Consider the following 14,142-nt stretch of genomic DNA (forward strand, 5'->3'; position numbering starts at 1 on the left):
CCTGCTGTGGAAAGCCTCCATTTCCACTGAAATATAGGGATTTTCAAACAAGCTGTACACTCACTGACAGGAGGTATAATTTTTGCACCAGTGAAAGACAACTTTTCTGAGTGCCTGCTGGTAGCGTGTTTTCCCAGTGGGAAGACGTCTATGAGGAAGTACTTCTTAGAGATTGAACAGGGGCGCAAGCAGAGAAGCAGAATTATGGTGGTTAGAGTTCAGTCTTTCACAGAGCGGAGCCAAAGCATGGTGGGGTGCTGTGTGAGCAGCAGCAGCAGCACGGCAGTTCCTGTACTGAAAATGTGGAAATATGTTAGGTTCATGGAATGAACCTAATGGTTTATTAGAGAAGCTGAACACTATGTTACAAAACTGAAAGGCTGCACTCAGGTGATTTGAGAGAGGGAAGTGTCATCTTTCTCACAAACTGTGTGTTTGGAAGAGTAGCTGCTCTTAACTGAAATGATGTAATGTGATTGAGAACTTTTGTACATTACCTTTGTAAATAATAAATTCAAACTTTACATATAAATGACTTTAGAATTTTGATATTCAGGGTGCTGGAAAGGAAAGAAGAAACAAAACCTATTCTTAATTAAAATACCTCTACAGTGGCAGTAAATTAAATCTCATTACTTTAGGGTTTTCTGTGGAATTGTGCAAAATATGACAACACTGGAAACATCTGCAGAGAGACAAACAGTGTCTATCCAACCTGGATGCAAACTTACTGAGAGCCTACATTGATTGAAAGAGAGCAAATAACCAGAATTATGTAAGAATTTGTAATCATAGCTAGGAATGTGGTGGTTCTATAATGTTATCTATTTTTACTGATTGTCAACTATAAAAGTGGTCTTGAGAGTCTAGTCTTCTGATGCTCTTATGCTTCTTATCTTCTGTTTATGCCTGTTAATAGGGACCGCTTTGTCAGGTCTTTTGGGCATCAGTGGACAATGACAGATCTAAGTAAATTTAGCCATTTCTTACAATTATGTGGTTTAAATCCATAACTTTTTCTTCTCTCGGTTTCCCAGCAGAAAGTGAATCAAAGGAGTGTAGTCTGTAACCTATTCTCCTTATCAACCAAAACATTTCATTTCTGCTGCAGAGAAGAAGAGAGAAGCTGTAATGAAATTAATTTTCTTACTTGGACAAATGCACAGCTTCTCTGCAGTTGCTGGCTTTCTGTCCAAACCAGCAAAGACACTGTGTGTATATCTCGTTTGGGCTCTCATCCCAGAAGTGAGGAATGTGCTATAAGCACCTGGTGAAGATTCATCTTTTCCTTTTAGCTTGATCAAGTTGTAAAATGATGTGGCTTTATCCTTGGGAACATTGGTAGTGGTGCAATAGAGCCATAATACATGATTCTGAGCATTTGGGGAGCATCAGGCAGAGCTGTAGCTCATAATAAGCTTAACAAACTGTTTCCTACATCCTATGTCAGTGGTCTGTTCATGAGCTGTGGCCTGCTAATGTGCATGCCCTCAGTAGCTGGAGAGATCTGAAGTCCCTGGGTACTTTTTTTTAAATAAGTATCTTGCTGCCTTCTTTTCCTTAATGTTTTGTTTTCTTGCTTTCACGTGTGTCTTGGTAATCAGGTGTCTGTTTGAAGAGGAGGAGTATAAAACTGGCCACTAGCTTGCCCTTTTAAAGATTTCATTGCTTCTGACTAACTTTAGTATTATCTATACATTTGCAATGGACTCCATGACTGTGTGGCTAATAGCAAAAGCAGTCTAGTTTCAGTTTGTAGATTAGTTTCCCATGTATAAAAAATCAGTCATGCTCCTTTTGGTACTGAAATGCAGGCTTCTACAGCTGGTTACACAGCAATGAAGTAGCATAAGGTCTTACACTGCAAAGGCTATAGAAGGCAATATGTCTTTTTGTACCTTGGAGATGAGTGTTCATCAAGAATTGATAGAAATGAGAGAAGACTAACCTGGAGCTCAAGTTGGTATGCCTAACATTTAATACTGGCAATTATCCCATGAGTAAATAGACCAAATAAGCTTTTATTTTTTAAAATATGTTAACATTTTGACATATTAGCATGTTTTCTTAGCATACCAAGGCTAATATTGACCATCCTTCTGTTTTCTTCAATTTCTTAAAATCCTTCGTACTTGTTAACCAGTTTTGTGCAAACTTTGAGTGATAAGGAGAGATTTCAAAGATACAATGCTATTTCAAATGTCAAGAAGTATGGTGGAGTGAAAAACTGCACTGAACTGATTGTTCTGTTCCTGCACCTCTCTGTATGCTGGTAAAGAAAATGTGGTTATAATTCAATCCCTAATCCATTTGAAAAGACAACAGCACGCTGGCTAGTCAGCACATGTTGCCATAGATCTGCAGTGTGTGCTGTCTCCTGTCCAGTCAAACAGGTTGGTGTTGGGGGGGATGTGGAGGGTGGTGGCTGAATTCAGTCAATGGGCTTGTTTGAAGCTGGAAGTCTGTTGAGGAGAAAAAATTATGTTAAAAGACATTGTTCTTACAACCTGGGAGACTGCTTTGGTAACTTAAAAATACCAGCTTTATCACTGATTTCTTAATAGAAGCATATAGTGTTTGACATTAAATGATTAGTATTAGATTTGATAGTTATGAAGCTGAAAATGATGTTTTCAGACTTAAGGCCCGGCAGCCCTGGTCTTACAAGATAAGTGAAAAGAAATGAAAATAGAGACTCGGCTGGAGGATACATTTCCTGATCATTGGTTTGGATTATGCTTTGGAGTCTTTTTGGAAGGAAGAGCATTTGGCTTCCTAAAGGAATTTTTCCTTTTACTTTGTTATGGATTCCAACTTGGTATGTGTTGTAGCCTAAGGATCAGGGTATGAAATTGTTAGCTCTTGCAGTTTTGATAATTGATGGAGGTGTTACCTTTTCTTCAAACCTTCAGTGTTTACTCTTCAGGTAAGAAGGATCTTCCAAACTTTCAGTCTCCTATGAGAAGTGATAAGAATTGGTTTTATGGCTTCCCTGTTGTATGTTAACCTGCTCACTGCTTTTCAGGCCTTGCCTGGAGCAGGCTTTGACGTTTAACAGTAAATGCCATTATGATGAACCATGAATAGGAATGGAGGTGGTTCTTTTCATGTATACCCAAATGCTTAAAGTGATGAGTCAAGCATATCAGTATAGTTTCATTACATTAAATATTCTAGAATGTCATCAGTGATGATATGAGACAATACCAATTCTAGCTGTCTCTAAAAATTTTCTGAGGGAAGCTGTTCAGGCAAAAAGGATTATCTCTAGTTTGACAAAACAGAGAGACTCTGGAAAGATGTATAGCAAATCCTGGGGAAACATTTCAGGCTCCTAGAATGATTTCTGCAACCTTTTAGGGTCCTGCACCACCCCTAACATTTACTTTCTCTTTTGCCCAGATACTTAGGATAGTCTTTTGTGTTCTCTACCTGTACCTCCTTTCAAAATCACCTGCAAGACAGCTTTGCATTAATCATGTTTCAAATACTAGGCATCTTTTCCTGACGACTCTGTGCTCTGCTGGCCTGTTCCAGCTAGAGGTAAAGGAGCTGGGTTTTGTCTGTTCCTTTTTAGTCTCTTGATGCTTATTTCTGAGTCCTGGCATCCTGTTATTTTTTTTTTTTCCTTTTAATTTAATTAGACATTTGCCTCATACTTAGAGATTATGTTGATGAGTTGTCATTACCAGAGGTGGGAAAAAAGTACATTAATATGTTCCACACTCCTCCAAGCAGTGGGAGACAGTCAAAGGTCAAGTTTAGAGTTACTCTTTTTTTTTTTTTTTCCTAAACCTTTATGCTCTTTTCTTTGTTTGTCTGTCATTTTGTACATAATATAAAGTAACTGGAACCACATAGCCAGTTGTGGAGATAAATTGCCATATGGTCTCTTCATAGTTCTTCTAGCAATTTATTTTTTTGTATTTCATGATCAATCCAAAAGTGAAACTTTGTATTAGGTGAATAGAGATTCTATAGTCTCTTTTTTATGTTTGCTGCCTGGTCTGGAAGTCAGCTTGAATTAGTAGCAGTGGTCTTGCTCAGCTGTCTCATTTTGCTCTGGAAAAACTGCTGGCCTTCACTTTTTTGTTCTTTACGATAATCTGTAACTAAAGATTGAAGATAAGCATATTGCAAGTTGTCTGTCTTTAACTAGTAAACTTACTTCTTTCTTTGCAACTTTCAGTTTAAAACACTTTATGGGTGGCATGCAATTTGAAAAAACCCAACCAAAGCAAAAAACCCCAACAACAATATAAACTCAAAAACCCCTAAAAAAAATCTCCAAACCCCACAAAACCCACAAAAAAAATAAAACCCACAGTCTTTTTGCTCTGCCAATTTTTGAAAGCTTTGCAATTTTTTTAGACCTTTCACTGTGTCAACTAGCATGGATTTATATATAGCAGTAGTATATAATGATATGATCCACCAGAGTGGTGCCTTTTTTTTGTTGTTGTGGTTGTTGTCCAGGTGCTAGCATAATATTCCTAACAAGCATAACAATCTCCTGTAGTAGTCATTATTTGTTTTCTGCTTAAATCTCTGGAAATTAATTATCAGAGTATAAGAGAAACAATCTAAATTACCAAGTCTAAATTATGTGTAAACTGATAGAGAAATACACCCACATGGGTTGGAACACCTCTGCTATGAGGATAGTCTGAGGGAACTGGGGTTGTTCAGCCTAGAGAAGACTCGGGGGGGACCTTGTAGCTGCCTTCCAATATCTGAATGGATCCTACAGGGAGGGTGGAGAGGGACTTTTCGTAAAGGTGTCTAACAACAGGACAAGGGGTATGGTTTTAAGCTGAGGGAGAATAGGTTTAGACTGGATTTTAGGAAGAAGTTCTTTAGTATGAGGATGGTGAGACTGGAAAAAGCTGCCCAGGGAGGTTGTGAATGCCTCATCCCTGGGGGTGTTTAGGCTGGATGAGGCCTTGAGCAGCTGAGTCAAACTGAGAGATGTCCCTGCCCATGGCAGGGAGGTTCAAATAGATGATCTCTAAGGTCCCTTTCAGCCTAAGCCATTCTATGATTTTGATCTACAAAATATCTAGTAATTCAAAATTAGTTCCTTTTCTCCCATTTTTCTCAGTATCTTCTGCATCTGTAAATAAAAATGTATGTTATGATTGCCTGCAGTCATGCTCTTCTGCTGTAGTAGTTGCTACAGATAACCTTGGTTTTTAGAAATTACAGTGGTCATCAGAATTGCTGGTGTTGTGCAATTAGCAGTTGATTTAGTGTAATTTTTGCAACAGAAGCTTCAGTGTGACAGCTATTGACTCATCGATTAGATGAAAACAGCAGTTTGACAAAGTTGTCTTTGAGGAAGTATCCTCCAAACATCACTACTTAGTTTTCCACCAGTGCATTATGATGATCCAATTTTAAAGCCAGACTTTCTATCTGATGCACTGGTTACATTTTCCATCGGCCATGCTTATTACTGGAGATGGAAGACCTCTCTGCTACAGTTGCTAAGACTTATGAAGTGGTTTAAAAATGTTGGTCTGACAGGTACAAAATGAAGGGAGTGGGTTAGCTGCCACTTGCTTACTGTTTTAAGAGGAATTTTATATCCTTTATTGAATTGGTATCTGAAAGTGAAAAATTAGGTGCGGTATTTTGTTGACACTTGTGGAGCCTTTTCAGACAATTCAAAATTCTAAGTTGCATACTTCAAATGATGCATAGTTTATGCAAAGGCAACTGAAGTTCTACTGGGCTGCAGGAAGAGCTGTTAATAATAGGTGTTTGGCTTTTAAGATAATTTCTTGAAAGTTCAGCAAATGAAGCATCATTAAAACTGTTTGGAATAGAATGGATTTGTTATTAGTGAGCTGACTGAAAAAGTGATTCTACTTGCAGATGAAGAGAAACAAGCGATTTAAGGCTTGAAGAATTAGATGTGTATGCTACTGCCTTAACCCAGTCTGATCAAATTTACCTATTATGCAGGCCTTGAAGTACCTGTGTGGTTTGGTGGTTCTCTTAGAAGTGGTGCAGATTGACATTGAGGAATTAATTATTAGCTAGCTCAGTTGCCTCAGTTTTTTGTTTGGGTTTTTTTTTTTTTTTGAAACTGTTGGGAGCGAGCATGACAAGAGTAGGCAGGTTGGCTAAGTGTGAAATTGGAGATGGGGGGAGCCACTATGGGAAGAAAAAAAGTGTGAACACCTTAGTACAGCAAGTACAGAAAATTTGAAGTGGAGAAAACAGATGTAAAGAAGGATTGCTCTTGTCATGCTGCATCTCTCAGCTGATGCTTCAGTTTGTCCAAATGAGGCTGCTGCAGTAAGATAGGAAGTTGTTACCTTAATACGTCACAGATGACTTTGTTGCTTGCTCAGAGCCCTACAAATCTTAGGGTAATTTCAGAACAGTCTAAACACTTCTAGGACAATTAGTGGGATCATTTTTCAGTGTATGTAGCAACCTCATGAAAATCAACTAAAATCCACTCTTAATGAAAATATTTGTTTGGGTTTATTATTACTTGGTGACATCACTACTGCATGTTAGAAAAACCTTTTTGAAAGAAAAAGAGCTCTGTAGTTAATGTAAGCATCCTAAGGATCATCTTTCTTACAAAGGCTTTGTCAGTGATGGCTTTAGCTTTTGGTTACTGACAGAGGAACTTTCTGGAAAGAGACTGAACAAGTAAAGTGGTTTTAACTACCAAACACTGTATCAGAACTGAAGAATGGACAGGGGAATTCAGGGTGTATGTTTTAGATAAAGTGATCTTCAGCAAATGTGGTGGGTTGAGAGAGAAGGCCTAGCTTTCTCTCCCCCACAAAGAGGAAAAAAAAACCCACAGCTAACTCAGCCAGAGAAGCAAAGGAAATGCTATATTTTTACAAGCAATGTGGAAATACAGGTTAGATATACAATATATACAGTATTTACAATATATATACAGAAATATACAGCAAAGTGAAAAAAACAAGAATACAGGAAGGAAAGTCCCTCTTCCAGACAGAGGAGGGTCCCCCCCCCCGTACCCCCTTCTCTCCCCCTACCTCCCTTTTTTCCCAAAGAGGGTTAGAGAGAGAGAGAAAAAGGCAATTAATAAGGATGAAATTTTGTTAGGCCTCAAAAAAGCACATGCAGTATTAGTAATTAGTGCTTATCTGGTGTCCAAGGTCGTTCTGGCTAGGAGCCCAGAAGCAGCCAAGCTGGAAGGGAGAAGGAAAGGAACAAACTGAGAAAAAACTCCAGCTGCATTAAAGCTTAAAACTGCATTTTACCAATCTACCAGTGAAATTTGTTTAGAACATCGATGTTTTCATTGTCTTCACCAAAACATTCGGCCACAGTGTCCCAGCACTGTCCCTTTCTTAAAGGCACAGCCTCAAACGGTCACAGCAAAAGGCATAAATACTCACTTCCTGCATGCCTTTGGGTTTTGTATCTTAAAATCTGCACTTTTAAGAGAACTTGTGAAAGTATGTATTACAGAATAGGCATGGTTTTTGACATGTGCTAGTAACAATTTTTAAAAAAACACCAAAAAAGCCCCAAACAAACCTCTAAACCCAAACCTTTTCATAATGATTTCTTTGCAGACAGATTCCTTGGTAATTTCTTCAGGTGTGTTGTTTTTTGGTGTGTCGGGTTTTTTGTTTGGTTTTGGTTTTGTACATGCTACTGCTGTGCATGAGCAAAATGTATTTTTGGCCTCTTCAGTCTGTTTTCTAAGCTTCATGTGTTGATTATCTTTACATGAGAGTACAGAGTGTAGCTGAGATAATAATGATTTCAGTTAAGACAATGTAAAACTAAATGTCAGGGTGTTTTAATCTCAACAAAGGTTCCTGTATTACTTGACTCTTGGGTTTTAACATGCATATGCACACACATGTATTTTACTCCTTCCCTGGGATGATGAGATTTAATTTGGTCTTGGTATGAAATGCAACTCCTTAAAATCCCAAACTTCCTTAGGAAGGGATGACCATTCCTCTTTTAGATAGACATACTGAAACTTCTTCTTAATCATTCAGTATTGTTCTGTAAGCCAAGACAGGCATATTTTAAATGCACTTACTTGAAGTGTTACTTGGACTTTATTAATTCCCATAAATCTGTACTCACATACGGAGCAGTAAGTGGTGAGTTTGCAAAATAGTGTATTGTTGGGAGAAAGTCTGACAATTTTTGTTTCATTTGCTTGCTTTCATGCCTAAGTATTATGGTAGTCTTCAGTTATGCAGTAATATTAAACATATGGGGGGAAGAAAAGAACATACTGTACACTGTCAAACTCGCTGACTACAGAAAGATTCATTTTGGTTGGGCCTCTTCGATTATCACAAGCAAGAGATCAGTATGGAAATAACAAGATATCTTGTATAACATAGCTATACTAAAAAAGATTTAAAAAGATTCCTTCATTGAGATGGCTAGGACTCTTTGGGGAATTGAGTTTTTCATTTCATATATGCTTTTTTTTAAATTGAGCTCAGTGTCTAAACTTCTGTGGCAGTCCTCAGCTGGGTTCCCAGAGATCTTAGCTACACTTTGTGATATTACTCGTCCTGTCTCCCAGAGGGATCTCAGCTAGGATTAAACCAATTTCCTGCAAAACTTTCCATGGTAGTGATTCCTTTAACTAGAATTTTTCTGCTTGCACCTTAAAAGTTCTTTTGTGAATCATTTGTGAAAGGATAGCATTTGGATGATGCTGTTTTAATTTGAAAATCATGGAAGGGTTTGGGTTGGAAGTGACCTCCAACAACAGGTGGAATATTTCTTGCTGGCTTTCCTGGCATTACTATTGTGTGTATGCTGGTCAGCTGGAAACAAATGTTACAAAACCTGATTTCTTACAGTAGAATTTGATCTTTTTAACAGCATAAGATGTAGATGTGGTTGTGGATTGCAGAAGTGTTTGTGGATTGCAGAAGTGTCTTACACTTCTGCAGAGAGTAACATTTGGGAGCTATTCTTCCTCAGATCTGTAGAAATTCTTTGTAAAAAGATCTGCACTTCAGAAGTGATTTAATCTAAAATTGTAATAAGAATTGCATTTTCTGTATTTCTTTTGGAAGTCCAGATATTTTCATTTGGAGCAGCAAAAGAAAATAAGAGTTGCTGAAGTTGTATTCAGGGTAGATTGATCAAAACTTACGATAACATCCATAAACTGTAACATTCTTAGTACTGATATGCTAGTGCGTTACTCTTGCTCATTTTAGTAGCTATACACTTACTGAGTTAAGCAGTAAATTCTAGGATGATCATTCAGATTTGCTTAACTTCATCTGTAGGTTTTCTGGCCCATGCTGATTTTAACTTCCTGTAATGGTGCCTCACCACTACCTAGTTCTTAGACCAGGAGGAGACCACCTGGAAGACCAGACGGAGCAGCTGTAACCTGCCCATGCTTCCGTTTTCCTGTCCGCAGGAGGCTATTATAATGCATCTTACAGTATTAAAAATAAATACATGCAAACATAGCTAGTTTATTGATTCTTACATGTTTTGTGTTTCTGGTTATACTAGCTGTTCCTTTCTAGTTCTATGCAGAAGGAAACATTACTTCAAGTAGGACATTTGTAGCAAATCAGACACTAAAATCTCTGTTGTAAAATGTATATTTGTTAGTACAGCTGCAATAGCTTGATGTAAACAAGAATTTTGGGAGGGTATGTTTGTGGAAGAAAACCCACAACACTCTTACAATTTGTGTACAGGAAGTATGCTTTGTCTTTTTGTCTATAGCTAGAAAATGCTTTATAATCACTCATAACTCTTACTGTTCTCTTAAGGTTATTGGTGTGTGAAACATTGACTTTTGCAGAGTATCTTTTTTTCTGTAAATAAGTAAGTGGTTGTATCTGAGCTTTACTGCTATTGTTTTCATGATGCATGTGTTTTCCAAGTGGCACTTATTTCAAGTTAGCTTATATTTTTGCTAGAAATAGTGAGAAGATTTTATTATATGAAAAATGTTAAACTAAGAAGCTGAAGAAGTATAAACAAGGAGGACAAGGACCTCTCCAATGTCTTGTTTTGGTTTTTTGGTTATGGGATATCAAACATTTGCTGTTGTCTTGTGACTTTTAAAAGTTTTCTCTAAGGATGATTTTATTTGACTTTAATAATGCTGTTTAGTAAAAAACTTAATGGTTTGTTTTTTTCTTTTTTAGATAAAATACAGAATTTGAATGAGAGTAATGAGAAGAACACTCATTTCATCTGTGAGAATGCTGAAGACAGTAACAAAACCAATGCTGAAACCACAGACACTTCTGGATACAACATTGAAGCCAAGGACTTGTCTGATTCTTGGGACTCCCACATCGGAAAACCAGCAGACTCTCCATCAGAAATCTCTCAGACGAAGGGGCCACTAAGAACTCACTTATATGAATGGGAGGATGAAGCTGAAGACACCAGAACTGGAGAATATATATTAGATTTTGACAATGAACATCTGTCAGAGGTGAAGAACAAGGATGAGGAGTGTGAAAAAGAAGATACTGAAAATTCAAAGGAAGCCATTAGTGAAGATCTTGTGCAAACTATTCCTAGGCCAAGCAACTGTAGGACATATTGTAGATCCAACAAAGCAAAACCACAGGGGGCAACAAATTTTGACAAGCTAATGGATGGCAGTAGTCAGTCTTTATCCAAAGCAAACAGTGAGTCAAATAATGATGGTCTGAACCCAGCAAGAAAAGTTTCTTTAAGTAGTGGGACCGGTTTTAGAGGGACGGTTGGACGGACTAGAGACTACACTGTTCTACATCCATCTTGCTTGTCAGTTTGTAATGTTACTATCCAAGATACCATGGAACGAATTGATGAATTTACCACAGCAGCCCCCACAGACTTGGGAGAGGCTGGACGCTTAAGAAAAAAAGCAGACATTGCTACTACAAAAACTACAACCAGGTTTCGACCAAGCAATACCAAATCCAAAAAGGATGTCAAATTAGAGTTTTTTGGGTTCGATGATCAAGATGAGGGAGGGGGAGATGAAGGCGCCTCTAGAAGTTCTGGGAGTTCCAATTACAAAATCAAGTACTTTGGGTTTGATGACTTGAGTGAAAGTGAGGATGAAGATGAAGAGTGGCAGGTAGCAGAAAGGAAAGCTAACAAAAAACGAAGTAGAACTACACCATCTTCTTCGCTACAGTCAACTTCTGACAGCAATGAAAACTGTGCCCAGGATAGCCAACTCACTACTAATGCAGGTAAGCAGAACTTTTCTGGAGTACTAAATGACAGTGTTTATTCTTTTTTGCAGTATATACCTGCAAGTTTGAACAATAATACTGATTGGGAAATCTAAAAGTTAAATTTGCTTATTTCTGCCGTCATCCTGTGTGGAGTTTCACAGCTGTCTTATAGCTGTCTATACATCCTGATCTCATGCCAAAGGTAGAGGGCTTTTTTTTTGTTTGTTTGGAACAGGGGATTTTCACCTCTTACCTTTCGGTGAATTGAGCACGCAGTGCCTATGCCTGGAAGGCAGATGTCTTTCTGCAGAAGCTTCACATCAACCCAGAGTTACAAAGCAGAATGCAAAAATTTGAGCAGCACTTAGGGACGTGAAATACCTCTTATTTTTTTTAGTCATGGGTGTTCTTTGTTTTGGTTTGTTTATTTTTTCATTTCTGATTGCATTTGTAAACAGTTCAGACCTTTCTCAAGGGAGAGACTGTGGAGACTCGTGGAGTGCCAGTCCAATTACGGAATCACAGAATGGTCTGGGTTGGAAGGGGCCTCCAAAGGTCTTCTAGTCTAACCCCTCACGCAAACCACAAGCCTACTATGAGGAAAATATCACACTCATGACCCACACAATTTGGAGTTCCTTTATTTTCCAACAAACAAAAGGCAAAGAGCCTTCCTGGCTCTCCATCAGTACGCTAGTAGAACTCTTGATGCAGAGTCTGCTGAGCAAGTCCTGGTGTTTGAATGCCTTTGAAAAATTAGAGTTGCTGGGTGATCATTTGGGTCCTGTATAATGATTTTGATCAATGTTGAGGTGTGTCGGTGAAGAAGAAAAGGAATAACTTTGGTGAAAGGTTTCTTTTTATTTTTGAAGGACTAATGCCCAAGAATCTTGCATGTTGGAATATGTGTTTTGAAATGCTGCCACTGTTCTGGGGAACTTCCTGATCCTTCATTTTGGAGCACAAAGCTTAGGAAGTTTTTATACATTCACTGAAGCTGTTACTTTTTCAAGACTTTGGCAAGATGCATATTGATTTCCTCCAGGACAGGAAGGCACTATAGAGAAATTAAATCAAGAGGTTAAATCAGTGGACTGAGGTCAGCAGAATGAGCTTTAACAAGACCAAGCGTTGGGTCCTACACTTCAGTCGTCATGACCCCAAGCAATGCTGCAGGAAGAGTGACTGGAAAGGAGCCTGGTGGAAAAGGATCTGGGGGGGGTGGTTGACAGATGGCTGAACATGAGCCATCAGTGTGTCCAGGTGACCAAGAAGGCCAGTGGCATCCTGGCCTGTATCAAAACCAGTGTCCAGCATGAGTAGGGAAGTGCACCTGTACTTGGCCTTGGTGAAGCCATAGCTTGGGTGCTGTGTTCAATTCTGGGCACCACAGAATAGGAAAGGCATTGAGATGCTGGAGCTGTCCAGAGAGGAGCAACAAGGCTGGTGGGGTTTGGAGGGCATCTTGTACTAGGAATGGCTGAGGCAGCTAGTATGAAGAAGAGAAGGCTGAGGGGACATCTTACTGCTCTCTACAACAACAGGGAGGTTGTAGTGAGGCTGGTGTTGGCCTCTCCCAAGTAACTAGCAATCGGACAAGAGGAAATGGGCTTAAGTTGTGCCAGGGGAGGTTTAGATTGGACATAAGGAAAAACTTCTTTCCTGAGAGAGTGGTGAGGCATTGGAACAGGCTGCCTAAGGAAGGTGGTGGAGTCACTATCCCTGGAGGTGTTCAGGAAGCATGTAGATGTGGCACTTCAGAATATAGTTTAGTGGTCATGGTAGTTGGCTTACATTTGGACTTGATGATTTTAAAGGTCTTTTCCAAGATTAATGATTCCATGATTTTGTTGCAATGGGGAGAGTGGAGGAATTAAGTCTAGCGTTGCAATGTTGGAGGAGCTGTTTTTTCCTACAAATTAGTGCTGCTAATACAACCCAGAAATAAAATTTAGCATGAAGGAATGCTTATTTCTCTGTTCTAATTATAATGATTCCTAAACCTGGATTTGTCTGTAAGCCTTTTAATCAAAGGTAAATGTAACTCCAATGTTATTTTGTAAATGCTACGAGGGCCAAATTGATGCTGATATTATATGAGAAGATTGTATTTTGAACCCTTTGATTTGTTTTATGAAAACTTAATTATAGTAAGGTACTTGCATTCCAGCCTCTTTAGGAAACAGATTTAACTTACAGGGCCTGCTTATGAAATACTCCACCTCAGTCCCTTTCTCTGTTGAGTCTTTGTTCATCCATCTATGCCAAAGAAAAAAATTGCTTAGACAGTTAATGCAGCTGAGATGCTGACCCACCAAATAATTCTTTCAGCTACTGTCCTCTGGATTCTCAAAATATCTACAGTTTGCACATAGCACTATATTCAGCAAGGAAGCCATTATACCCTGAGGTATCACAGATTATTTATCTGAAATATTTTCCTAAGAGATTTGCAAAACAGGTAGATGTGAATTTTTGTCTTGTTGGTTTCTTAATACACTTCTCCAAAAAGTGTTACCTCTCAGTGCTTTTACTGAGAGATGATTCCCCTTTATTTTGCATCTCCTTTGTGCAACTGATTCCTATTTTGTACTATTGTAGCCAGGTAACTTGCATTCTTTCCTCTGAAAATTGGAAGGGTGGTATGAAGTTATTTCCCTACGTTGCAGTGTGTTGTTTAGGTCATTTCTATAGTACAGATTATAAAAATAGGGAGTCTGATGTTGTCCTAAAATCTGTAGGATTCCCTGATACACTTCATTCTGTCTTCTCTCATACCTTGGCAAACTTGGAGCATTGTGATTACTCAAACCAGCCCCATTAAGGTCCTTAAATATAGTTATGCTGAGTCTGAGAATTTATCTAGTACTTGCAGATCTCTGCCTGAGGTTGCAGTAGAAATGTGATATTGCTGTGAGGTGCTGTCTTTACATACTGGGGAAAA

At 38.6% G+C, this 14,142-nt stretch overlaps 1 protein-coding gene across 6 annotated transcripts in view; it reads left to right on the top strand.

Annotated features, from left to right (window-relative positions):
* The window catches only part of WAPL (WAPL cohesin release factor), a 144,815-nt gene that overhangs the window by 83,718 nt on the left and 46,955 nt on the right, over nucleotides 1–14,142 (top strand). For all 6 annotated transcript variants that reach the window (XM_068140030.1, XM_068140033.1, XM_068140035.1 and 3 more), the window contains one exon: nucleotides 10,164–11,213. In XM_068140030.1, the coding sequence (XP_067996131.1) occupies nucleotides 10,164–11,213 (1,050 nt within the window). The remainder of the gene's footprint in view (nucleotides 1–10,163; nucleotides 11,214–14,142) is intronic.

Source organism: Melanerpes formicivorus, unplaced genomic scaffold, assembly GCF_026170545.1.
Source record: "Melanerpes formicivorus ecotype bairdi unplaced genomic scaffold, bMelFor1.0.p_v2 SCAF_6, whole genome shotgun sequence".
Taxonomy (NCBI): domain Eukaryota; kingdom Metazoa; phylum Chordata; class Aves; order Piciformes; family Picidae; genus Melanerpes; species Melanerpes formicivorus.